The 27923-nt window shown below is 44.6% G+C and overlaps 2 protein-coding genes across 5 annotated transcripts in view; one reads left to right on the plus strand and one right to left on the minus strand.

The window, feature by feature from the left end:
- The window catches only part of SLC66A2 (solute carrier family 66 member 2), a 165521-nt gene extending 142621 nt beyond the window's left edge, over nt 1-22900 (plus strand). The window contains exons 6-9 of one of the 3 annotated variants that reach the window (XR_008440790.1): nt 2559-2747; nt 6091-6186; nt 7227-7335; nt 8152-9001. The gene's annotated coding sequence lies outside the window, so the exon portion shown is untranslated. Of the gene's footprint in view, nt 1-2558; nt 2748-6090; nt 6187-7226; nt 7336-8151; nt 9002-22050 lie in introns of those variants that run through there. The other 2 variants (XR_008440793.1, XR_008440802.1) reach the window with 2 other exon arrangements.
- Nucleotides 20505-27923, minus strand: part of CTDP1 (CTD phosphatase subunit 1) — a 102201-nt gene continuing 94782 nt past the window's right edge. For both annotated transcript variants that reach the window (XM_054000312.1, XM_054000302.1), the window contains exon 13: nt 20505-21537. In XM_054000312.1, the coding sequence (XP_053856287.1) occupies nt 21396-21537 (142 nt within the window). In that variant the 3' untranslated portion in view covers nt 20505-21395. The remainder of the gene's footprint in view (nt 21538-27923) is intronic.

A 27923-nucleotide genomic window follows, 5' to 3' on the forward strand; every position in this document is an offset into this window, starting at 1 on the left:
GAGCCCCATTGCTGGGCAGACCTGACCTTGTGCTACTACAGCATCTAGCAACTAGCTTGTCAGTGGAAAAAAAAAGCATTCAGAGGGGACAGCAATTAAAAAAATGCGGCACAATAAAGCTCAAGATTCTTGTATGTTCTGCACATATAAAGCAACATTCATCCAAATCCTTTTTCCATCCTATTAGTTCAATTTATAATGATGAAGCAATTGCTCAGGAGTGCGAACATGTTCATATATGGAAAGTAAATTAACTCAGTAAATTGCTGACTAAACCAAACAAATTAAATGTTTTTTTCTTTGAGAATAACATCCTCCCTATCCATTATCAAACACAAGATACCTGTATTTAAAGCTTGCACTTGAGGCACTCTCCCTAGTACAGCACTATTTCTGACACAAACACATCAAGTTTATTTCAGCAGGGAAAATTATTTCTATCTGCAAATATTTTGTAGTAGCTCTTTCTTACATACCAATTATGGGTCATTAGCTCCCAAATAAGCAATATCTGCTCACATACATGGCATATAGCCACCTTAAAAGGGACAGTGGAAGCACCTGCCTAATGAGGTCATACTGGGAAATTCTTGCAGCCAGGCAGCTCTGATTAACAAGTTTACAGAAACGGGGACTGCAGGCAGACACTTGTCCATCACTTCTCAGGCTAGGCTGTACAGACAGCATTTTCTCCAAACTGTTCCACTTTGTGTTACGAAGTGTTTAATATGGAAGTTCAACCTATTCTATTCCAGGCTCAACATACTCCAGAACCTGAAGAAAACTAGTCTCAGGGTTACAGCAGCTTAACATTTCAGCACAGACCCTTGAAGGGATCTTCAGGCCTGCTCCTTGCCAGAAGAGTTTCAGTAAGGGTTGAGATCAGGATCCAAGCTGATAGATTTTGTGTTGGGATTTAGACACCTAAACATATAGGTGTCTTATTTTCTTCATAATAAATGCTTTGCTTGTAGCATCACAGGATCTTGTGATGTAAAGGCACTGCCTCAAGCTCCAGCACAGGCTAAGCTGTATTCAGTCTACTGGATGTGCCATAATGAGACAGTAGCAAATCACCAAAACATTGACTCAACTGGCTGAATATGAAAGGAATCAGTGGTCTATCTCCATAGGCTAAAGGCAGGTAAGAAAATAATAAAGGTCACCAAAACAAATGCCACTAAGTGGCCACTTGGCTTGACCTCTCAGCACAGTGTATCAAGGAGCTGGAGAGAGGTAGGGCCAACTGTGGCTGGGAGAGTGCAAGAGAATAGCTTTAGCCCAAGAAAAAGTAGTGTTGGTACATTCAATGGTGTAGAAGCAAGAAAGGAGTTCAGTAAGTACCGAGCCTTCAGTGAAGAAAGGAAGAATGGATTACTTAATCTATGGAAGTTGAAAACTTGACCATAGAATAGCATTTTTTCTGTGGAAGATTGAATATTAAGGTATTAATTAAAAAGGAATGTACAGTTACAGACAGAAAAATGTATTGTCTGAGAGAGTTATTCAGAAGAAAGAATAAAATATCCTAAGAGCTGAATATTACAGAAAATCTGGAACTGAAAAAGAAAAGCTAGGATAAAGTTTTATTTCTAAGATGAAAGGCACCATCTTCTTCATGGAAACTAAACCACTTCCAATTTCATTATGCATCACACATTACTCACATTACTGATCCACAGGTGGAGAAGACATGAGGTGAGCCTGGTAAAGTCTGAAGGAGAGCCATCACAGAACTTGAAGCAGTGAAAAAAAAGATTAAAAAAACTCCCAAAGATAAAATACATCCTCAATTAAATTATAACTCAGCTAGTATGCACAAAGTCAAATGACTTCTGGCTCAGTTTCTCAGAGAAAATTAGATAGTTCTGCTCCAAGTGGAATAAAAATGTATGCTTTTGCAAATGCATTTCTCTGTGTTATGCTTTTAAATCATGTCTGAAGAGGCCTAGGAAAGTACATTAGCACCTCTCCACAAGCACTGTTTGAACATGGTTGGCTTGTGGAGAGGGGAATAAAAGATTTCCAGACTCAGTGCAGACAAAGCCCAAAGGCTGTTGGCATAAGTACAAAGCTAGAATAGTGCTTCAAGAAGACAGAAATAAAATGCCTTTAAAAAAAATTCACCAAAATGACATGAAACAGCAAAAAGGAGACAGGGCCTTTGAGAGCAGTTTTTCACAATTAGGTCACTGCTCTTTTGTGAATGTTGAAGGTGTTCCACAACAGGAGTCAGAAACCTGCTGAAAGCCTGTTCCAAAAACCCTTCTGTATCCCCTATCTCACTTTTCACCATTGCAATTATCAGACTGCCAGGACAACTGATATAGCAAATTGACTGTTCACTTCCAAAGCTGCTTGCTACTGGTCTTACAGAGTTAACACAGGAGTTCTGGGAAGCAGCAGTGTGCCTGAAGCAGCTTACAACATCCCTTGGGGGAATGAGAGACTTACCAGCCATTTCTGTGTGTAGAGGGACAAAGTGCAATACAAAATTATCAACTGCATTTAAAATGTCCCTCTTTTTGTGACCATCACTCTCCTTTCCCTGACTCCAGGTTAGCAGAGTGCTTTCCCGTGCCCTGTGTTTTAAAGAACAAGCTGAAGTCCCGCGTGTGTTCCTGGCTTGGTGTTTGCAGCCCCTGGCAGCCAGCTCTGACAGAGCCATCCAAGTGAGCACTAGTCAGTGGTTGCACCCTGCACCCAGAAGGGGATTTCACATTTGAAAGGAGCTCACCACAGAGGAGGTAAGAAAAGAACTGTGTGCCAATGTGGAAGAGGAGCAGGCCAGCTCCTGGAACACATTTTAGGGAATGTGTTTCCATTTCTTTTCTTTCTTCTAGCTTAAATATTTTACTATTTTCAAAAAGGAGAGCATATGAGTATTAAAAAAAATGTGTGCCAAGGAGTGCACTTGCATTTATAAGACAGCCTGCAGACAGGTGAGATAGCACCTCAGAGGAAGAAGGATACAGGTTTCCAATCAAATCAGTCACTATGCTGTGTGGAACTGGAAGTAAAGCTCAGCACAGGTTTAGGCAGGTCTGTGCGCAGTATGGCAGATTTTCCATCTAGTTCTTCAACTTAAAGTGCAGTTCTGTTTCCTGAACAATGTTTCAGCAGTCTAGGGGTCTGAACAACAAAATTCAGTAAACTGTCATTGTTCTCTGTGTGATGAATAGAGATTAATGTTGATGTATCTACCAGCTTGTGACACCACTGTTTCTACAAGGAACCATTACTCATCAGCTCAACGTGTGGGATTAATTGGCTTTGCTTATTACCAGGGAGAAACAAGCAAAAAGGTCAAGGTGCCCTAGCAAAATTATGTACTATCACTTAGTAATATCTCTTAAGTGGGAAATACTCACTGAATTGAGTGAGCACAATTTTTAAAAAATTTTTTGTCAGACTGATCCACATGGTCTGTGTAATTAAAGTCTAGAACAAATATATGTCCCTGACAGCCTCTCGCTACCTAATGAACCACTTTAGTTATGTACTGACAGTCATGTGCCACAGGAACATTTATTTTGATCTCATTGTTTATTTTACATTAATTCAAGGCATTTCTGACACTGTGGTTTTTTCCTGTGAGTTTGATTTGCAGAAACAAACATTTGGAAATATTTGATGTTCTTTTAGGCCCTACAAAACTACCCTCAGCACAACTATCTGTACAGACAGGGAATACTCAGCTGAGTATTCCTTTATGCACTTTGAATAATCTTTTTTAGAGTGTTTTTGTAAGCAATTGTGCAATTCAAGTTACGAGTTACAAAGGATGTGAAATTAATGATGAATGGAGAATGGCTATGATGCTGAATAGCTGTGTAGAAAAATCTTCCATAATTAAGAATAAGAGGCAAAGAAAAGTGTCATATCTGTGAACTGCTTCCACAAAATGCAGGTGGTGATCTCTTAAAAAAGCAAATAAAAGTAATGTGAGATGTGTGGGCTGTTTTAGTCTGTTTCTAATTGAACAGGAACACCTCTTCCCCACCTCATCCCCCATTATGAAAAGAAATATTGATAAGGAACTGTTTTGCAAGCACTTAGAGATTTTGCAGAAGTTCTTTGGTATCAGGATGGGAGGTGTGTCCTAGGGATCTGAAAGTATCCTACTTCTCCCACTGGTTGGTGAGAATCAGTGAAACCCAACTGGTCTCTGGGCTAAGAAACCATGTCACAGATATAAACTTCAGAAATTTGGCAAGGCCAAAGGTTTTTTAGAAGGTTAAAGATCAGTAAAAATTGTTCAGGATTTTCAGATTTCCTGCTCTAGCCAGGAATACCAAGAGAGGAACAGCTGCCCTCTGTACAAGCATGCAGGTATTTGAAAGCCTTGGGACTATTTCTGATAGAGTAAAGCCTGGGATATTGTAACCCGGGAGTGCCACAGGAGGAGATAAATTAAAGCAATATGAGTAACAGCTTGCCCACCAGTTTGTTGCTTATACAAAGATTAATGGAGAAATAGGGATAATTTGTTCCTCTTGAAACAGAAAAATGACCCTTTTTTGCAATTCTGGGACAAGATGCTTACAGTGCATTCCAAATTTTTTTTTTTATTCTTGCACATATGATTTATAAAAAGGAAAACTATAGAGGGATTCAATAATTTTTTAAAAAGTTATTGGAAGAACTGAATCACATATCAAAAAACAAGACCCTGATTTATGCAATAAAACCCAGTGTTTTACCTTTCATGGAGGCGACTTCCATAGCAGATAGAACAGAATTTTGATTAATTTCCCTGCTGTCCTGGTTCTGGCCAGGACAGGTTTGATTTCTGCAGTAGCCAGGAGAGGGCTTGGCTAGGACCTGGATATTATTCTGTACCACCTCACCTCATTTTCCATATAGGGGAAGCATGGAGCCGTTGAGTTGGATTCTGTGGTGAGCATTTTGCATTTGAATCACTCTGTCTCTCACTTGTACACTTTTGTTATTAATTTTGTTGCCATTAATGTTCATTTTCTTCTCTCATTGCTGTTTCCAGTAAATTGTTCTCATCTCAAGCCATGATCTTTGCCTTTTGTGTCTCCAGTTCTCCACTCCAGTGGACACAGGGGAGAGTTAGAGGGGGAATGGGAAGTGAGTGAGGGGCACAAGTAGAGCATAGTTTCACTGGGAGCACTAAATTCCTAAACCATGACAACTGTAAACACAAATAGTCATGGAAAGGCTTTGTGGAACTTCTGAAACTAGAAAAAGTAATTTTTATTTCCAGTATTTGGTGTAATTTTGTCACAGAAGGAAGACCATCTATTTTTCCTTTGAAAGGCAATGTCCTTTCAGAGCCACAAAATTTAACTTAAAAATAAAATAGTCAGTAATGCAAAGCACAGACATGCCATGCCTTTCTGAGTACCCCTTTTTGTCAAGGTTAATAGGTCAAAGCAACATTACAAAACAAACAGCTCTGGGAAAGCAATACATGTAATACAGATTATTCAGACAAAAGAGACTGCAATGGTCATCTCATATGACCTCCTCCTACTACTACTCCTACTACTATTTGGAGTTATTTGTAGAATATTTTTATGAGAATGCCCACTGAATCTTCATCTCAACATCCTTTACTAGGGTTAAGAGATGATCACACATCTTTTGTAAATAAATTTAAATATTAGAAACAACTGGTGGAAGTAACCACTTATAGGTTGGCAGGGACACTAGCAGAGACATTTGTTAAGTAACATGCATCTGTTCTTTTATTCTTTTACTAATTATCTAGAGTGGAGAATAAAGAATATATTAATTGAAGTCACATATATATTAAATTGAGGAAAATTACTAAGACAAAGAAGACATGAAAAAAATAGGATGGAACTCACTCAGATAAAAAATACAGGGAGAAAGTGAGAAAATGAGATACTATTTATGGATTAAAACACAACCAAAATGAAAAGCTATTCTAATTCACAAGGGGATAGAAAAAATCTAAGATGTGCTTTCAAACAGACCTGCAAAGAAACAATGTGGAAAGAATCTTAGGGCGCTCTACTTTCAATGCAGGATAACAAGGTAAAATAGCCAGAGAAATATATAATGAGACTGGAATATATAGATGAAATCTTTTCACAGGCACACCTGGAATAGCCTGTTCACTTCTTTATGAGATGAAGAAGATCTGATGAAAGAGAGAGAACTTGGATCAGCACAGCAAATGGATTCATCAAGGTTCAAAATTTGATTTATGAGAAAGAATGAAAAGACTTTAAAACATTTTAGATGATTAGTTAGATTAAGAGACAAGTACAGCCTAGGAACAAAGCAGAAGTCTTGAAATGCATAAAATCTGTAAATAATGTTGATAAAGAGACTTCACCAGCTAATCCAAAGCAAACACAAATGAATGGGTGAACCTAGGTAAAGAGGAGGTCAGACTATATGTCAACAGCCCCTTTCCTAACAGCACACCATTAACTTGCACAGTGATCTTGCAGGAGACATAATGAAAGAAACTCCACTTAGCCATTGAAAACCTGAGAAAAAATGTGCAAGAGAGGACAGACAGGAGTGAGCAGCTTCAGCTGCCCAGCTGGAAGTGGCTGGTATCCCCCTGCCCTTCCTCTGCCCTTAACTTCTCACCAGAGGGATGTCACAAGGCAGTAGGGAGCCACTTGTATGTGTAGACCCTGGTTGGTGGCATCCCTATGCCCCTGCCCTGTCCATGGCTGGAAAATTGCTTCTCACTCCCTGTAAGGCTCTTTTGGGCATGAATTAGTTCCCATACTAGTAGAAGTCAGTCTTTCCTTTCCTTGGTTCAAGTCTTTCCTGGACATGCAATGAGTCTGGGCCAGAAGAATGGTGCTGCTTGTTTCACATCTCCAGCTTTCCCAATTCCAGGCTGTCCAGAAGATGCCCATGGGAGTTCTCTAGCCTGGCAAGTACAAGAGCATTGGTGAGAAAGGGTGTCAGCTGGGAGTGACAAGCCCTAACAGGGCAGCTGCAAAGCTGAAACCTCTCATTGGAAAGAAGTGCAGTTTTGTGTCATGTTTCACAAAACAGATAAGATTTGAATGGCAGATTTGGGAAGCAAGGAGTAACACTTGGCAACCTGGCAGTGCAGAAAAATCTTGTTAAATTTCTTGGCATTAATGTCCTGCTGAGATGTTAAGCCATACAGCATCAAAAAGTGAGTTTTTGGGAGGTAATGCCTGCTCTGTCCACCTCTCTAATACAGAGGATATTTCCCTCAAACTCAGTTTTCTCTCCAGGCTGACGTTTCCACACCAGCCCTGATTAGCACAGACGTCCCTATTTCATATACAAGATGCCTCAGCACACAGTCCCTGTTTACCTAGACCAACTCTTCTGTAGCTGCTGGTAAGGATATCATGTTATTCATTAAACCTTTTATTAGCATGCTGCTATCTAACATTTCATTGTCTAACAGCACCCACTGTGTTAATGGTCACAGAGCGTAATGTTGAATGTGCATGGTGGGAAATAACACACATAACACAGGCAGAAGGGCAATTGATTGGACAGTTTAATCTCCTGGTTATTCCCCTGCTGCCACTGGGAAGTCAATATCATTGGGTGAATATGCCAAAGCATTATCTTATGAGAAAACCTGTCTTTGGTGGGATTTAAAGAAGTGATGAGAAGTAAAGAAAACATTAAAAGTAAAACAATACTTACATAAAACTCTGTCAGACCCGAATTAGTCCCACCAGGTTAGCAAGTAGATACTGGTTTCAGGCTGCACATTCCTACAGTAGAACTGAGTGCCTTCAAGCTTCATCTGCTGGATGAATTAAAACGCAGTGACCTTTCAGTGTTTTCTCTAGATAAGCCTGAATCAGAATCCCAAACCCAAACACCCCCAAATGCTGGGGACATTTGGATCTTACAGACAGATTAGCTAGGTAGTTGGGGATAAGTTTAGATGTTTGTGAAGGAGGGAAAAGAAATCTTCCAGTGCATTACAGCCTAAACAATTTTAACATCTGCATGGAATAAATGTGCATGTAAGGAGGGGAGCATGACTAACTGACACAGAAGAGGAGGAATAGGTGAATATGGGCAAGGGATAAAGGTTTCCAGGCAGTGGGAAGAGGAATTTTTGTGGGGCACGGAGTGTGCCCAACAGCATCAATTCTGCAGTCCTGTTTTCTCTTCTTGGCTTTCTGCTACCAGGGAGAACATGGAAAGCTGGAAGCAAAATTCAAAAGGCAAACGATTAAAGGTGTGTCTCCTACAAAAGCCTGAAAGCTAAAAGCACAAAAGATTGAAGTGTTTTTGACAATCTTGGCATCTGAGGAGTACAAGCAACAAGGTTAGTGAAAGCTGGCAAAGCTGACCCCTAAGAACTATTGCTCAGATATTGGAAAGAAAATCTTCCTGCACATCAGTTTGCTGGATGTTACTCCACCAAAACATTATTCTAAAGAAAAGGCTAATGCTGTTAGTGTGGACATATTCCTCTAACTCAACTAAATCATCAAGAACTTTGTTACAAGACTATACCAAGCAGGAGAAGTGGGAAAATCTATTGTGTGCCTTATAGCAACTATGTTTGTATGAGCATTCCTACAATGATCGTGGCCTTTATGTGTTAAAAGGACATGAATTCCACCTGCAAATGCACATATGCAGTTTTGTATGGAAAAGCAGGAGGACATGTGGATTTTTGCCTTGTGGCACTTCCAGACAGCAGTGCAGGCAGGGGGCGTGCACCCCAAGGCTGATGCCTGCAGCAGATGCTGACAGCTGAGGAGCAGCAGATTTTCCAAGGGAGTGTCCTGCATCACTGGGCAATGGGATTTGACTTGTCTCCATTCCTTCTATCTCTGATTTATTTGGAAATAGGATACCAGGTTGCTGCAGGCACAAAATCTGGTGGCTTTCAGAGGACTGGACTGTATCTTGGGCAGCACCACTTCTTTTCACCAAAACAATAGGAAGTACAAGGACCTCCTTTTAGTTCTGTTGTTTCTGGGCACTGAAGTGGGAAGAAGGAACACAGTTGTATCCCTTTTCATTTTCTACTCTGAGAGGGCATGATGGGATGTGCTGCCACACATCAATATGAGAGCCAGGTGCTCTCCAAAGGTGTGGCAAGGACATCCTGGGCTGCTGAAATTAGTGGGATGGCAACCTTGGGCTTGTTGGGAATGCAAAAGTGCCATACGCTGTGTGTAAGTTGTGACAGGTAGTACAAGCCTGAGTGACTCATGCTAGGATCCTATCCAGTCCCAGGCAGCTCCATCTTCTACGTAACCACTGCCCAAATATCCCAGAGAAACCCCTCCCCATAGCAGGAAGGGCACACACTGAGCACCTCTGCCAACTTCTGCAGTCAGCTGAGAGGAGCTGAAATGGCACAGGGAGCTCAGAGTTGCTCAGGAGGATGGTCTGCAGCCACACTACTCAGCTGAGATTTTAATAATTCTAATTTATAAATGAAAACTTTTTCATTCTCTAACAAGCAGTGAAGATGTGTGGTGAAAACCAAGAGAAGATGTTTTGCAAAGAAAAAGAAAGCTTTGCAGTGAACCATGAAGCATGTTTTGGGGATCCCTGATGAGTGCACACTGCTTCAGGGACCTGACCAGGCACTCACAGGCCCTGCTGCAGTGTCCACAGGGCACTCCTCACTCCACACCCGCATTTGTGAGACACAAAATCAAAACCCAGTCAGAAACCAGGGCAGGACACAAGGTTTGCTGTGCTGGGTACAGCAGCAACACAGCTAAATGCCTGGAAAGGCCCCTGTGATGTTAGAATCAAGTGTGCCACAGAGCACCCCTGAAGCAGGGTCCATGTGGGGACAGCTGGGCTGGCTGGTCCCAACATGTCACAGCAGTGACAGACCCTGTGCCAGAGAACAAAACCCTTCCTGCATCATGAAGTGAGAAGTGAGTTGGTTCATGACTCCTCTAGCACCTGGCAGAAGGAGGGAGCATGAAGCCCAGCAGGAACCCCTCCCCTGTGCACGGATGCTTGGAGTATGGGTGAAGATACCCACTTAGCAAGGAGAGGCTCCCACTCATGAAGGCTTTTCCTGTAGAAGACTCAAGGCCATGCCTGGGCTCACAGGTGTTGCGATTCTTAGTGAAAAAAGTGGGTAGAGAAAACAGAATAAAATTCAAATAAATTATGTTGTTCAAAGTCAGTCTCTAAATTAATCCAATTATGCAGCAGCAATCTTTGCTTAACGTCCAGAAGCTAGAAATTATGGTTAGAGAAGTTGTTAGGGAAATCAGTTGATAATGACAATAACCAACAATGGAAAATGCTATTCTGAAAGTAAAGTGTTGTGGGGAGGGGGGGGGGGAGGGGAGAGAAAATACTCTATTATTCAACCTTCAATCAAAGTATATTGCTTAGCTATTACAGGATAATGCACCAGAGCTAACCAAGCACACTGCTGCCTCCAGGTCTCAGCAAGGAAGAAGCTGAAACTTGCTTATCGTTCTTTATTGAGGAAAGCTCCCAGCACTGTTATTATGGAAGTACAGCTCTTAATAACCATTGCACAGTCGTGTTCTGGAACAGTTTGCCCACACAATGTCTCTGCCTCTGTCAGGCAGGCTGCTAAAAGCCTATTTTTATATTTTCAGAATTTATTCTTCAAATCAACTTGGTGCAGAAGCTCAGCTTCAGGGCCTTAATGTTTTTCATAGAATGATAGAATAGTCTGAGTTGGAAGGGACCTTGAAAGCCCATCTAGTCTAATACCCTCCCTGCATTAAGCACAGACATCTTCAACTACACCAGGTCGCTCAGAGCCCTGCTCAGCCTGGCCTTGAATGTCCCCCAGGATGCAACATCCACAGCTTCTCTGGGCAACCTGTTCCAATGTTTCACCTCTCTCTTCATAAGAAATTTCTTCTTTATATCTAGTCTGAATTTACCCCCTTATAGTTTACACCCACTCCTTTTGTCCTATCTCAGCAGGCAGTGCTAAAAAGTCTGTTCTCACCTTTTTCATAAGCCCCTTTTAAGTACTGAAAGGCTGCAATGAGGTCTTCTAGAAGCCTTCCCTTCTCCAGGCTGAACAATCAGACTCTCTGAGTCTGTCTTCATAGGAGAGATACTCCATATTTGTGGCCCTCCTCTGGACTTGCTCCAACAGGTACTGAGGACTTCAGAGCTGGAGGCATCGCTCCAGGTGGGCTCTCACCTGAGCAGAGCAGAAGGGCAGAATCCCCTTCTTTGCCCTGCTGCCCACACTGCTTTTGATGCAGCCCAGGACAGGATTTGTTTTCTAGACTGCAAGTGCACATTGCTGCTCTCCATCTCTTCATCCCCCAGCCTGCATTGGTACTGGGGTTTACCCTCATGCAGGTGCAGCACCTCACACAGTTTTTAACATGGGTGGCCACACTGGGCTTCTAGCTTAAAGCATGAAAAGACAGAGGAGGAGCAGATGCAAACAAGAATGTAGTCTTGTTCTAATCAGTCACTCTGTGTGCACACAGGCAGCCAGCTGAACTTGGGCCTCTTGAAAGCACCGATGAAGAACTGCATGTTGATAGTTTCAAGATGGCACATTAGAAATATTTTAAAACTTTTGGCCCAAAATGCCAGGATAATGGGAAGGGAATTCTACTGATTGCCCTAGATGATTTTCACTTAGTGCCTGCATCTCAGGTAGTCTTTTTAGTGGCAAAAATTGTCTGAAACAAAGGATTCTCATGAGTTTTGTGGGGGACTTGTATTCATGCCACTGCATGGAAGTCACTGGTGTGTGGCATGATTTGCATCCCTCTCATCCCAAATATTCTGAATTTTGGTCTAGCTTTTTTGTTTTGTAAGATACTTCATAGCAAGATTTCATCTTTGAGCTGTAGCTCCTCTCTTCAAACTGCATCATTCAGATTCTCAGGTGCACCCTCCCATGCCAAATCTCACACACCAGAACACAAAGAATATATTTATAAGATATTCAACTCTGAAAATGCTTGCATGTAATTTCTGAGGCAGTATCCATTCTAACATTGGAGAATCTGTTCCCAATATTGCAGCCCACGTGCTCCTCAGAAAACATTTCTTTGAGCTGTGTCAAAATTTCACAAAAGATTTGAAGGAGTCTCATTTCAACTCAGTGGGAAAATCTCATATTGTTTACCTCATTACACCTCGTTGTCTCAAGACTACTATTATTATTCATAGCCCCTCACATTCAAAATTGCATGTAAACCCTCATGAAGCTGTGAGCTTAGCTTAAAAATCACCAGGTATACTCATGGCTGAGCTGCTGAGCTTTTTCACCGTGCAGCCAGGACAGGATTTCAAAGTTTGCTTCACAACCTGAAGGAGTAGAGAAGAATATTCACATTTTCCTAAAGTGCAAATTGAAGTTTCTGTAGTTATAGACTCCACTGTTTTAAGTGGAGAGTTGGTAGCAGCCAGTAGCAGAAGTGTGTCATAAGAGTGCTGCGGCAATATCTACAGATACAAAGGTATTAAATGATAATTATTAGTTAAACATCTCCCAAGAAAGCCAAGTGAACATCATAGCATGAGAGCCACAAGCAGTGAGCCTTCAGTGTCGTGTTAGGAAACCCTGCACAATGAAGGCAGTTTTTCCTTTGTGCTCTCTAGGTTTCCAATGACCTGGCTTCCACAATGACCTGGAAGAGGATCCTGAATTAGTGTTAAATTCTTACTTCTGACCTGAAAAGTAGTCCATAATAGCTTCCAGAGATGCCAAAGAACACCTCCTCAGCCCTTGTGAGTTCCTTGGAGGGCTCTAGGGTTTCCATCAGGTAGGAGCTCCATGGTGTCCCACAACCCTTTGCAGCACAAAGACAACAAGCAATGGGGGGATCTAAGAAAAGCAACACATTTTGTGCCCCTAATACCATGACCTGGATTCCAGATGAGGCTGCTGGGGCATGGAGCTCATGCTGATTGTGAGGACCTGCTTCACCCAAACCCAGGCAGAGACCTGCACACAGGGGCTGTCTTATGGAATTATAGAATAGTTTAGGTTGGAAAAGACCTCTTAGCTCATTGAACCTGTTAACCCAGACTGCCAAGTCCACCACTGAACCATATTTCCTGGTGCCACATCCACATACCTTTTGAACACTTCTCTCTGGACAACCTGTTCCAATGATCATCCTCTCAGTAAAGAATTCTTGCCTAAGATTCAAGTAAATCTCATCTGGCAAAACTTGAAGTACATTCCTCTTGTCCTACCCCTTGCTACTTGGGAAAAGAAACCATCCCCCACCTGGCTACACCCTCCTTTCAGGCAGCTGTAGAGAGTGATAAAGTCTTCCCTGAATCTCATTTTCTCCAGACTAAACACCCCCAGCTGCCTCAGCCACTCCTCATTGGACTTGTCCTCCAGACCCTTCCCAGCTTCACTGGCCTTCTCTGGACACACTCCAGCATCTCAATGACTGTATTGTGGTGAGGGATTCAGAATGTCCTGTTCTGGGCTGCTCCAGGGTGGCTGCAGTCCGAGGTGGGTGAGATGCAGTCCGAGGTGGGTGAGCTGCAGCGGAGTTGCAATCTGTCCCTCTTCAGCACGGGCAGCATTTTTGTTAATTGCTCTCTGAAAGCAGCAGCTGTTTCTGTGCTGCCACTCGTGTCTCAGCCTGCACCACAGCAAAGCACCGTGGCCAGGGCTGCTGTTTGAACACTGTACATTTTCGGGCAGCAGCTGCTACATCCCCGCCCCAGAGCACCTAGGCACTCTTCACACCAACTCTGCGGGTGTGGGGAGGCTGTGCTGGATCTGCATGCACAGCTCAGCTGAGACAGGGACGTGACACAGAGGCAAGAAAAATCTATTAACTCTGGGGAAGCAGAGAGCAGCTGAAGGCTGCAGGCAGTCCTGTAATTAGGTAAACGATATAAGCTGGGGATCAAACAGGAATTACTCACGGACTTATTCCTCAGCACTTCCACTGCGGCTGTTAGTGCCTCTGCCTCACAGATGTCAAATGCAGGCAATTCAAAGTTATGTAAAGCCACAGCTGAAATTAACCCCTGCTGTGCCCCAGTCTGCACCTAGGGCACCCTCCTGTAATGAAGCAAACCAGGGGCTCTGCTTGGTGGCCTGTGCACGGGCTGTGGTTCAAGGAGAGCAGTAGGTGTTGGGCTGATACAGCCCTGGGCACATTCTGTAGAGGAGAATTGCTAATCTAATGAACCTCTCTTTTGCCCACTTCTTTTCCCTTATAGACTGAGGAACCTCTCATGTAAGGAAACAGTGTCCAGCCTTTGTTCATCTTTCCTTGCCTCATAGGTATGTTGAGATGGATGCACACCAAGCATAGCCTCTGTAGTGAGAGATGAGTTCTGGTAATGCACAACTTTCAGACTCTTGAGTTTCTTTTTTTCCCATCCCACAGCCCACAAGGGGCCTGCTTCCACCTCCTTAGCTGTCTTAGGAATGTTAAAAAAGAAGCGAGATTTAAAGTGCCAAAACTCAAAGAACTGAAAGGTGTCTTGGGTTGCTGGCAGGAGGAGCCAGCTGCAGGGGAATATGTGCTTTGTACCAGCAAGCTGAAAGCCTTTTCCACCAGTGAGGGAAGGGTGATGGTCAGTGAAGTAGATGGGTGCTAGAAGATGCACAGCTGCTGTTCTGAGGCAGGCTCAGAGGTGACACAGCTTCCACTGACAGCTCCTGGAGGGAGGAGACCCAAGGAGGATGCAGCTGATGGCTGTGTCCTGTGGACTCGGCACAGGGCTGCTGTGCATATAGGTCCTCTGGTGGGGCTCTCCCCTTGGTCTGACAGGTTGGCTGAGAGCTTGGATCAAAGGACAGAAAGCAAAAACCAGAGTAATTAGATGGAGTGTTCTTTATTTGGTATTCAGTGTCAAGGGAAAGAAAGCTTTTCTGTGGGTTGCAGCTATAAGATTATGAGAGACAAAGCTGAATTATTAAAACATTTGTTTACCCAAGGACATGTTGAACTCTCTGAGGACCAAACTCATCCACTTAATTAAAACAGAACACCAAGCACCATTTGTATTGGAACTAAGTGACATATTTATTACTTATGTCCTGAAAGGGTCATACATATCCATAGTGGTACATCTGAAAAGATAAGAAGCTTTTCTGACTTCTTACTGTACTCCCTGCCAGAAAAGCACCAGCACCTGGTCTGAAGGCAGCATGAGGAGGAGGAGGAGGGAAGAGGCTGTTGCCAACGGGCTTTGCCCCTTATAATTGATCAATAGCAATGGTAGTTTGTGCTTCACCAAGAACAGCTTGGTTGTTGTGAAGGAACAACAACATCCAAAATCTGACAAACAGTCTTGGGGATTTAGAGATGCTGGTCTCCTGCAGAGAAGGGAAAGGAAGGAGGAGGACCCAGCTCTTCTGACAGTCCTTGGTCAAGGTTTCTCCCTCGATGAGGGAGAGGCCTGAGATTCACTTTTTCAAGGCAGGTGTAGAAGGGACAGAGGAGAACCACACTGCTTTAAGAGCAGACTCGGAGAAGGCTGGGTGTTTTGTCATCACCTACTAAACCCATGTGGCTTTGCAATGCAGTTACTGTCTGCCAGCTCTGATGAGAGTTTGGCTCAGGAAGATGGCAGTGGTGCCTCAGGAGGAAGGTATGTCCCTATTCTGCTTCCCAGTCTCCTGGCAAGATGCACTGACTCATGGAGGACTGTTGCAGTGCGTTGTCACGGCATGCTGGGCAGCGACAGCAGGGGCGCGACCTTCCCCCTGAGAGCTCTGCTATTCCCAGTTATTGCTTGGTCCGGCGCAGGAACAGATAACAACGACACGGGACTTGGGGTAAAACTGGATGGATTTATTAGGTCCAAGACTTGGGACCCCAAGACAAAACTTTTTTTGGGGGGGGGGGGGGGCTGCAGAGGTTTTTATAGGGGGAGTGGTATAGGGCAACCAACCAATGAGGGCATGGCAGGGGAGGAATCTAGGGCAGGACTAACATTCTATAAACCTATCAGGGAGAGCAGGGGAAGGGGATAATACAAAGCAACAAATGGGGTATCGAATACCACAAGATAGACAAGGAACACTCTGGAAAAAGGGGTAGGTATAGGGAGGATTGACAACTTGGGAGGGAGGAAGTTATGGAAGGGCTTGGGAAGATTGGTAACTTGGGAGGGGAAGAGATTAGGGAGGAGAATAGTGGGCAAACACAAACTTAAAGCAAAAACCACACCACAGCATCAGACTGCTCAGTGGAAGAGGACAGCACATGGAAGGAACCCATGGACACAGCTGTCCATCCCACACATAGGGCAAGAAAACGCACTTTTACCTGTGTTGTTTCAGGTTAGCATCTGCTCTACCTTTAAAGTGCCTCTAAACCTACTCAATGACTAAGTCAGCCCAGCTTTATCTTGGGATGGAGATCTTTAGAAGTGCCATACATACTTATAGCTGCCAGATATGGCTCCTTGTCTTTTCAGGGAGCAGAGTTAGGATGGAGTGTGGAAAGAAAAGAGAATTAATCATCCTCTGACAAGGGAGCTCTGACTCATTGGGTGGTGGCACAGGTTCTGTGGGCATGAGACCTGCAGGGATGAGAACTCCAGGGGGTTTAAAAGGACCCGTGGAAGACAGCAATGTCAAGTACTGAAAACACATCAAACCCAACTTCTGCTCAGTGCACACGACAGAATCTGAGCCAAGATCAGCCCCCATCTCACCAAGTAAATGATCTGAGTGCTCTGGGGTTGGGGTCTGATCCCTTCCCTGGGATCAGGTCATGGGGCATTTCTACCACTCTCCAGCAAAAAGATAAAGTAACAAAGAATAAGAGGAGTGAAAGGAATAATTTGCTGTACCAGAAATAGAGTTTGTGCAAAAGAGAGCTTGGCTTATAGTTCATGTCTGTTTCTCCACAGTTCTAGCAATCTTGTGTTCCAGGTGCCTGACATCCTTCTCAAATTCTGTTCCAAAATAAACTCTGAAGTGGCTCAAAAACTCATCACATATTTATTAAGATCTATACTCTCATTAACATGTGGTAGGGGATTCTCCAGTAGAGTGTCTGGTTCTGGACTTGAAAGAAAACAAGTTTCTGGCAATCATGCATCCTAAAGTTTCAGCTCCTTAAGAAACTCAGGGGTGAGGACCACACCTGTATTATGCCTCCTCTGTCTTAGCCAGGAATTGTGCTATTGTGCTCCTTGTGCTCACTTTTTTTCCTTTCCACATCCCCTAAAAAAAAAAAAAAAAAAAAAAAAAAAAAAAAAAAAAAGTTAAAAAAGAAGTATCTTTTTACTGTGAGGTGACATCAAAGGTTGTGGACTCTCCATCCCTGCAGACATCCAGATACTGACATGGACATGGACATGAATAGGTGACCCTCCCTGCTTGAGCAGGGGATGACCTCCAGAGGTCCACTCTCACCTCAGCCATTCTGTTGTGCATATATTCATGACAATAGACAACCTACTCTTTCCTTGGAGGAGAAAGATAATAGGATTCATATGGGTCCTGAGGAGATCCAGGAAAGCAGCTGGCCTGGTTCTTAGGGACAATGACTTAACAGCTGCTGGGAATAGTTGAGTTGATCTTCATGGGAGGCCAGACCGGAAGCAAAGTTTTTTCCATTTATGGTTATAAACTGTATGACACTGAGGAATAAATTCCTAGAAGAAAGATGTTCCTTTTTCCACATACAAGCACCCACACCTCGCCTACAAAAAGGCAGTATTTTCTCTTCTCTGTACTATTTGTTACTGCTGTTGCTAGAGGTCATCTCTGTCTCCCTCTGTCAAAGCCAGGTCAGCAGAAGGAGCACAGAACATGCAGCTGCAGCCTATCAGTACAGGTATGTATGCCTGCTGTAGGTGATGCTGCCTGGGGGATTGGGTACTGCTGCCTCCTGTTCCTGAGAGAGGGAAGGGAGAGGAGGCTGGGCCAGGTGCTGGGCTCCAAACACTTCTGAAATGACAACAGAAGGTAGGATTGGATAGGAAAAACAAATGTATACAAGCTTGCCTGCAGGTAGTGAGAATTGTGAGTCTTCTCATGCTGAATTTTTCAGCTACATTATGAGATTCCCTTCCTTAACAAGACCACTATGTATTTATTCTTCGACTTGTCATCTACTGCAATGTTCACTGTAGTAAAATTAGGCAGAGCTGAGAAATCTTTAGGTATAGCTCCAGGTTTGTGTATGTGTATTTTCACACTTGTAAGACAATCACCTATTCCGCAAACAGTAGTGCCAAGAAGGAAAATTGAGACTTCCCACCCTTCACAGACAATGTTATTATCTAAGACTGAGAAAACTTGAGGCCTTCACATATGCACACAACCCAACAGGGAAAGTATCTGCATGCTGGGAGCTTTTCGCATCTCAGTGCTAAGCAACAGCTCCCTCTTCTTCCCCTCTCCCCAGCACAGGCACAAGGAGAAAAGCTTGGCCACTATGCAATGCTTTTTGCCTTTATCACAGGTCCCACTACATCCCCATCCCTGGAAACTTTTGAGGTCAGGTTGGACCAAGCTCAGAGCAACCTGGTCTAGTTCAAGATGTCCCTGCTCATTGTAGGGAGGATAGACTATGTGACCTTTAAATGTCCCAAACCAAACTATGACCCCATCAGAGCTGTGTTGTCTTCTCATTCTCTTAAGAACTGGTGAGGGCAAGCCAAGAAGATAGTAAAACTATTTGTCTTTAAATTAAAATGATGGAACTTCCCAGTTCTTAAATAACCATGAGCCCCTTAGGAGCCATCTTGCCTAGCCAGCAGGGATAGTACATGCTTAGAAGGCTTGATGAAGCAAGGTGCCCTTTCTGTGCTCATTTCCACACCTGGTACCCTTTCAGAAACCAGTACTGCCCAGTGAGTTCAACAGCCTCACTGAGAATCTGGTCCCCACTTCAGCTGTCAGAGTGCCCTTGCTGGCAGCAGGTCCTTGCTAGCTACCTAGCTAGCAAGAAGTAGGGCAAAAAGGCAGGATAAAACACCCAGTGAAAATATCTAGGTCACTTAATGAAGAGTTAAACTCATTCCACAAAGCACATTTGTTGCTTTTCCTAGGATGCTCCTGCACCTTCAAAAAAGTGTAAGCTAGTGGGAGTGAGTGACAACTTCATACATTCTTGCTGGCTAGGTTAGAATGGATATTTAATTTACCATCTATTAAATCTTCAGTTTCCACTTCTCTCTCCCACCTGTGCAGAGACTGGTGACCAGTGCACTCAGCACAGCCATCTGAGTGAGCAGGAGGCTACTTTTCAGCAGAAAGCAGATTTGGTGCCTTCTGGGCTGCTCTGGCAGTGAGCAAGGATTTGCTCAACCCTCCCTGTGCTAGGTCCCTCCTACTACAAGGACTGGAGGGCAGGGATTGTTAAAAGATACTGGAGTGCTGATGGCTTTTAGGACTCCTGCCCAGACCACCCCCTCCCACCAGTTAAACCATCATCCATAAAATAACACTGGGAGACAGATACAGCCTTTCCCACCAGACAACTTGTCCGCAGAGAATCCCTCCACGAGCACTGTGAGGCAGCTGCGGTGCCAGGGATGCAGCACCCAGCAAAGCCTGGCTTTGCTTGCTGGCTGCCCTAGAGTTTAAATGCTGCCCTAGAGTTGCGTGACTAGCAAAGACTATCAGCCAGAACTAGTCTCTGCTGAAATGCGTGCTGTCAAGTCATTTGCAGCATCACGGTGACCCAGAAAGCTGATGTTATTTCACATTATTTCAAGTGGGGTTTTAAGAAAACACAAAACATGCCCCAAAACCCCTGGCATTTGAGTATTTAATTAAGGAGTCATACTCTGGTAGGCTAGGGATGCTGTATTCAGGTCGCTGAAAAAAATTAAAGTATTTTGACTTTCCATTTTACAAGCATTAGTCTTTTTCTTCTGTTATATGATGAAAAGTCACTAGGAGACAATCCTGCTTGTTTTCATAGAGCTACAGGAGGCAGGGCACTGTAGCATTCAGCTTTTTGGTACCTGTGTAAATGTCCAGGAAACGGAGCTGTTTCCCACAAAATCCACTATTTTTGTCTGTGGATGCTGACTTTACATTTTGAAGTGGAAAAACAGTATTAATCTGAAAAGGCTCTTGTATCTTCTCAGTCTTCCTTTTATTGTCATTATGAAGCTTTAAAATTAGAGTGCTATTTGTAAAGCAGCTTAGATTCTACTGAAATGTTCTGTTTTACTGCTAAGTGGAAAAATGAAGTATTTCTGCACCAGAATGTATTTCCTTTTAACCATGACATACAAACTAACAAGTCTTCTTTTGCAATCATATTGTTAAAAGGATCCAATCTCCAGCTGCTAACAATTAAGAATAAGCCATGGTCCTGATAGCCACAGAAATTCAATACCAGAGAGACAACTCTTATGGTAATTTCAGAGGCCAGTCAAAGACACCTGAGAAGAGTCAGATATTAGAGTCCATGAATCTTCTGAGCCAGTGCTTCTCTTCTGTCCTTCAGCTACCTGCCCGAATCTACAAATTTGCACCTGCTTTCAACATTTCTCATTATTTTCATACAGAATAAAGGAAAGATAATACAGAAAAACACCTTATGTTTGATGGAAGGAAATGAACAGGAAAGAGAAACAAAGCATACAAAATGAACCTTTATTAAATGAAAGAAAATATGTTTTGTGGGTCAAAAATGAAATAGAATATACAAAAACTTTACATCAGATCTCTTGTCAAAGAAATTAAATTCTATCTAGACTGAAGTAGCATGTGTCCTTTCCAAGACAACACGAATGGGTGAATATGCATCTTGTGGCAGTACAGGACCACATAGTCTGCTGTGCTAAATTTCGGGTTACAAAGAAGAAAAGTTAAAAATCTAAACGACATCTCTAAAGAACTCAACTATTCAACAAAATAACCTAATATAATGAATGTTGGCCACTATGTATTCTCTTACGAGCAAATGACAGGTGGGTCAAGTGCAGAGTTCACAAACCTTGCATATCACATTCTCTGTTTCTATATAAATATAAATAGTTCTTTTTTTATTTCAAAAATCCTTTTATATTTGATAGCTTTATTTGTGGAAAAGCATGACCAGTTTGTCAGGTTCCTGCTGTACTACCCAGACAATTCCATGTCCTTTATCTCCTCCTTTTATTGAAGATTGTAACCCATAAACCACAACCTGCAATATTTTTACAAACTTGATGTATGTTTAATCACAAGTTTTTGTACCATTGTCCCTTACATGAAGGCTCTGCAGAGCTCCTAACATGTCTTTAGCATAGCATACCATGTCCCATTTAATACTTTTTTTTTGCTTAAAAAAGTATATTTCATTTAGTAAAACAACTTAAAAGCATCTATTTCTGATTTTGTAAAATAACATATCACCTCTTGAGATGCTTTGCAAAATATACACACACATTTTGGAAAAACATTGAGTACTGACATAAGGGACTCATCTGAAGTCTAATCTGTTTATGAGAAGTAAATATAATTACAAATTCAGTCTTCTGCATGAATCTCACATGAAGTCGTTCAGTTCAGCTTCAAGTGCTGCTGCCATTTCATCCGCTTCAGAACTGCTTCCTTCCTCATCTTCATTGCTGGATTCTTTACTGGATTCACTGGCAGCATCATCTTCATCCAGTTTGCGCTTGTGACCCCTGGAAAGATAGATCGAGACAAGGCCCGTGACTGGAAGTGTCTCAGTGCTTACTGAGCGACTCATTTAACATGAGAAAAAGTGAGGCTAAAGGACTCATCTTTTTTCAGGCCTAGATAAAAGTACAGCACTTGCTTTTACACGAACTAACAGTAGCCAGTTCACACAATTCATTTTTTAATAGCTGTTATGTACTGTCAGCGTTAGGTGCAAAGAACAAAGCAGTGTTAATTTGTTTCTTCCATTCTTCTGAAGAAAGTATGAGACTGTTTGAAAATAATGAGTAGATTTACATTCCTCTTGCATCCCAAAAGAAAGAAGAAAGCCATTGTGCAAAAGAGATATTACCAAAATACAAATATTGTTGTATGATTTTGAAATATTCAAGTTTCTGCTTTTTTTTGTAAAAATAAAACCATAAGTAGTGAACCAAATCTCACTGCACCAGCATGGACACTTTCATGTTTCCAAACTTTGAGGTCCCATCCTTCTCTTTTGTGTCTCTTTGGATTAGTCCTGCCAGGCTGAACAACACATTTCTTCGCATCTCTGGAGAACGAACCAGTTTAACAGGAAACTGATGTGCACCATACCCTGCTGAAAGAATCATGTTCCTGGTTCTGAGAGATCTCCAAGGAAAATCTAACGCGTCAACTGGGATGTAGCCATAAGCAAAAGAATTTGGATTTGTGGAATCCTAAAATCTCTTTTCCTTGCCAAAGGGAATTATGTATCAGATGTGTACTTCTAAGACAAAAATAAAGTTGAGATTTTTGCATTGCACAGAATGCATAATGAGATGTAGAAACACCTTCAAAATCCTCCTGGATAATTTGTTCAAATTTCAAGCAGAAAAATGTGGCAAGCACATTTCTCTCTCTCTCAGGATTTTTTATTGAGGTGCACAGAGAGAAATGTGCTTGCCACAGAAAAATACATGCAGAGGGGCAGGCATCTCTCAAATAACTTTCCTTGCTGGGTGGGGTTTCGTTAAGAAGCGCATGCACCCACTTGCAGTAATGAAAAACTCATAAAATGATCTATTTTAGCTAAAAGCAGTAATTTAACAATAATCCTGTTACTTCTGAGAGCACAGAGAAATAGCATATAGCAAGAAAGACATCTGATAAATACTGACATGTGGTAGATAGGGACAGGCGAACGGAAAATCTCGGGATGTGACGGAAAGCAAGACCCTTCCCCCCTCATCCTGCTATAGGTAATCAATCACCCCTGAAGCATGCAGCCCCTCCTAACTCCAGTAGTTTTCCACTCCTTACTAACCCTAGCCAGACCCACCGTCCCCCTTTAACGTAGTAAGACCCCCTTGACTATTTAACCTCACGAGATGAGATAATAAACGGCATTTGACCATCCACCACATTGGTGCCTGTGCATGTCTGTGGCCCGAGTGACCCGGGCGAGGCCGGGTCGCCGTGCTGTGTCTTGAAACCAGGTTGCCCGCCTTCTCAGCGCACATGTTTATTAGCTACACCCAAGCTGGGTGCAAGGAGCGGCAACGCAAACCACCCCTGAAAGTGGTCTGCCCGGGAGCGGGGATCCGGGGGGGCCGGGCGCGTTCCCCCCCTCCCCGAGCCAGAGCCCAAACCCCCCCGCGGAACCTCCCGAAAAATCTGCGGGTTCCCCATCCGTCCCTTCACTGCCGATCAGCGATTCGGTGCCGGGGGCGCGGCAGCGCGCGCAGTCCTTTTGGGAGGAACTGGCGAGGGAAGCCAGAGACGCAGAAAACGCAGCTCGGAAGGAGGTGCGGGCGGCGCCGCCGCCATACCCAGCCGAACATGGCGCCGGTGACTGAGGAGATGGGCGGGACGCGGAGGCTCTCGGCAGGAAGAGCCTGGAGTCGCGGGTTCTTGCTAATGCGCATCCGCAGGGAAAAGAGGAGGAGGAGACCAGCAGAGAGCGCACGCCCAATCGGGAGCCGCGCTCAACGCTGCTACCATTTAAGGGAGAGACCTCCCTCTGCGGGCGACAGGGCAAGCCCAGGGGGCGGGAGCGGCACCACCCCCAGAGGGAGGGGCGGGGCCGGAGCCGCACAAAAAGGCACCGAAGCCTGGAAGTGCACTGGCATTCGACTTCCGGCTCTGAGTCTGGCGACAGCAGCTCCACCAGCTCGGGAGAGCTGACGGAAGCCGACTGGGACTCAGAAACGGAAAGAGTGGAGCTAACGCGGTTTAAAACAAAAACGAATAAAGCCTTAAGCCACATCGAAAGGCAATCACAATGCGAACCAGCCCAGTTTACCGACTGGGGAAAAATAAAAATAGCCTGTGCTAAATGGACCCCTTCAGCCGCGGTCCAAGCCTTCCCGGTGAGAATCACCGGACCAGAGGGGAACCAACAAAGGATATATAATCCAGTAAACCCCAAAGACATACAGGCAATTGTCAAAGCGATCTCAGAGAAAGGGATCAACTCAGCTATAGTCTCCACCCTCGTGGACGGCCTTTTTGGCAATGACGACTTGCTCCCCTTTGATATCAAACAAATAGGTCGCATGATACTCGGCGGTGCGAGAATGATCGTGTTTAAGCAGGAATGGGAAGATAATTGTACAAAAGCGCTAGCCCAGGCTTCTGGAGCGGGGCAGCCATTGCACGGGTCGAGCCTATCCAGGCTGCTGGGAAAACATGATGAGATGGTTACACCTCAGCAACAAGCCGCACAGATGCGGGCCAAAGAAGTCAGGGCCACCACTCGAGCTGCTAGGGAGGCTATTCGGGCTGCCTCTCTGGTTGTGGCCAAGCCATCACCGTGGTCCACCATAAGACAGGCAGAGAGCGAAAGCTTCTCGCAGTTCGTAGACCGCCTGCAGGCAGCAGTAGACTCCTCTACCCTGCCTGCGGAGGCAAAGGGTCCTGTAGTGGCAAACTGCTTGCGCCAGCAATGCAACTCCGTCACCAAAGACATCCTGCGCTCCCTGCCAGCCGGAGCCAGCCTAGCCGACATAATCAGGCACGTCGTAAGAGAGGAGCACCTGACGCCCATTCAAGCGGCCGTTCGCACCCTAACCAGTACAATGGTGTGCTTCAAATGTAGTCAGGCAGGCCACATCACAGTGAGCTGTCCCCAGCCGGCACAGCAGTCCGCAGTGGTGCCCCTACCTCAAGCACGCCCAAGAGGGCCCTGCTAGAGCTGTAAGAAAAAGGAGCACTTCGCTAAAGACTGGAGGTCCCGGCCTCAGGGAAACGAGAAAGGGAGGGGGCGCACTAGCCGCACTCAGCCTCCTCCCGCTACAAATGCGAAGCAGCCCATTTATGTCAACCCCCAGTGGGGCGGGGGGCCCTCATACCCCATGCCCCCACAAGAGGCAGCCAGCCTCGCACCCCCACCAGCGACACAATCACAGAGTTTTGCAGCACCGCCAGTAGCATCTTCGTATCCACCACCGCCACAAGCCGCGCCTATGCCACAGGGCCAGCAGGAGACGCCCCAGAGCAGAACCCCTGGGTGGCCCTGGCCATGAAAATAGGGAAAGAGCCCCTGATAGTGTGGGGGACATACCGCCTTTATGGCAGTCAAGATCCCCAGGTCATAGGGCTTCAGTTCTGAGCAGACACAGGATCAGACTGCTCAGTTTTTCCCCAAGCGCTTTAGCCTCAGCATTGGCAATGCAAAGAAGTCCCCCCAGTGAACGGAGTGGGAGGGCCATCCCAAGCGTAGAAAAGCACCCAGTTAGTAGCTATAACACTCCACACAAAAAAGGGACCAGAACAGACGGTAGCAATCTACCCCTACATTCTACAAAGCTCTCCACCCTTAATAAGAAGAGATATCCTTGCTATGTTAAGAATCAAGATCACAAATTTATCCTGAGGGCCACTGCCGTACACCCACCGCTGCCAATCAGACTAATTTAGACTAACGAAAATTGCGAGTTTCTGTTTGCAAAACATGCTCGTGGGCCGTCCCCATAACGTGTACACCCCAGTTCCAGAGGAAAACGACGAACCACCAAAACGCCAGACAGCACCCAAGAGTCCTGCACCGGTGAGACCCAGACAGCAACGGTGGCTTTATGCAATCTTACTATTAAGGCTCATCGCCAGAAGGCAAGCCAACCCAGACTATTACCCCCATCAGCCATTCAAGTAGGTCATGCAACATCTTTCAAGTGACAGAGTATTCAAAAAAATCACCACGGCAGGCACCCCATCCTTCGTGTTCCACATCGCCGACCTGTTTCCAGAACGACCAAAAATACGACCCCATCACCTACACATCATGCACATGTACCTATCCTACTGGTGTCCAGCCTCCAACCCAGAAAAGAAGTACTGTAACTACCCAGGGTAAGAATATTGCGGACACTGGAGCTGTAAAACCATTGTCACAGATGCCAGACCATCAAAAAAAAGGTGGGAACCGCAGAAACCCGATAGATTTTTACAGTTCACCTGGGCACCTACCGGCTGTAAAAAGCCCGCCATCACGAAAGGAGTCTATAGCAACCATTATACACAGCCCGAATATCAGAAGTGCACAGACTATAACATGACAGTGTTGCAGCCAGAACACCCTAGTTAGGCCACAAACAGAACGTAAACTGTAGTCCTCAAAGGGCCAAAAGAGTAAGTAAATGTGCGAATTATCAAGCTCCAACCGCCAGCACCCCGACCAGTAAGACCCAATAAGGTTGTTAAAGACGTGCTAAAAGAGAGAAAAATAACCCATCCCAAAACCTTGCCCACAAAAGCCACTGATATCCCGACCGGCCATGCGGATGCCTTCCAAATAAGCCGCTTAGCCGAGTCAGACTCAGACCCAATCTTCCGCGTGCTAGAAGCTACCTTTCTATCCTTAAACAAATCCAACCCAAACCTAACCAATTCCTGCTGGCTTTGCTACAATGTTAAACCTCCTTTCTACGAAGGAGTTGCTCTAAACACCCCCTTCAGTTACTCCACAGCCAATGCCCCCCACCAGTGTAGATAAAACACTCCCCGTAGGGGAATCACCCTGAGTCAAGTCACAGGCCAAGGCAAATGCTTTAGCAATGCAGCCTTGGCAAAGCAGAAAGGCAACTTCTGCACCGAAGTCATCAAGCCCAACAGAAAGATCAACAAGTGAGCGGTCCCATCCGCATCTGGGATGTAAGTTTGTCGGCGATCTAGGGTGAGTTCTTGCGTATTCCTTGCCAAGTTCAATGACGCTATCGACTTCTGTGTCCAAGTTCTGATTGTTCCTAGGGTCCTGTACCACTCAGACGAAGAGGTATACCACCTTTTTGAAGAACCCGGCCGACTCCACAAAAAAGAAATAATAACAGGAGTAACTATCGCAATGCTGCTCGGCCTGGGAGCAGCTAGCACAGCCACAAGTGTCTCAGCCCTCGCGACCCGACACCAAGAGCTTACTCAGCTGCAAATGACCATCGATGAGAACCTACAGAAGATCAAAAAATCCATCTCCTTTCTAGAGAAATCAGTCTCCTCGCTTTCAGAAGTAGTCTTACAGAACAAGCGAAGACTAGACCTCTTGTTCATGCAACAAAGAAGACTGTGTGCCGCCTTGAAAGAGAAATGCTGCTTCTATGCAGACCACACAAGAGTCGTTAAAGACTCCATGGCAGAACTCCGAGATAAACTGGCTCAGAGAAAGAAAGAGAAAGAAACCCAACAGAGCTAGTTCAAGTCCTAGTTCAATCAATTGCCATGGCTCACCACTCTAATTTCCACCCTGATAGGTCCACTAGCGACACTGCTTTTAGCCCTTACATTCAGACCATGCCTGCTAAACAAGCTGGTCTCATTTGTTCAAGCTCGCCTAGAACGGGCCAACATCCTGTTTATAGGCCAGCAACAAATGCTGTGAACCAAAAACCGAAGACACTACCAATCGCAAAAGTTCTCTAAACTTCCCTTGCGAAGATTACTCAAGTTTACCAAAACCCCTTTTCCCTTATCAAATTATAACTTTGTACCTCACCTTAGTGCCTATGTTTATAACTACCTCATTCATTAGTAAAAAAGGTGGGGGGAGATGTGGTAGATAGGGACAGGCGAACGGAAAAATCTCGGGATGTGACGGAAAGCAAGACCCTTTCCCCCTCATCCTGCTATAGGTAATCAATCACCCCTGAAGCATGCAGCCCCTCCTAACTCCAGTAGTTTTCCACTCCTTACTAACCCTAGCCAGACCCACCGTCCCCCTTTAACGTAGTAAGACCCCCTTGACTATTTAACCTCACGAGATGAGATAATAAACGGCATTTGACCATCCACCACATTAGTGTCTGTGCATGTCTGTGGCCCGAGTGACCCGGGCGAGGCCGGGTCGCCGTGCTGTGTCTTGAAACCAGGTCGCCCGCCTTCTCAGCAGAAGGCAACACTGACATGAATTATACATATCCAAAAGAAATAAAGGCAA

The sequence above is a fragment of the Vidua macroura genome, chromosome 1 (assembly GCF_024509145.1).
Source record: "Vidua macroura isolate BioBank_ID:100142 chromosome 1, ASM2450914v1, whole genome shotgun sequence".
Lineage (NCBI taxonomy): Eukaryota > Metazoa > Chordata > Aves > Passeriformes > Viduidae > Vidua > Vidua macroura.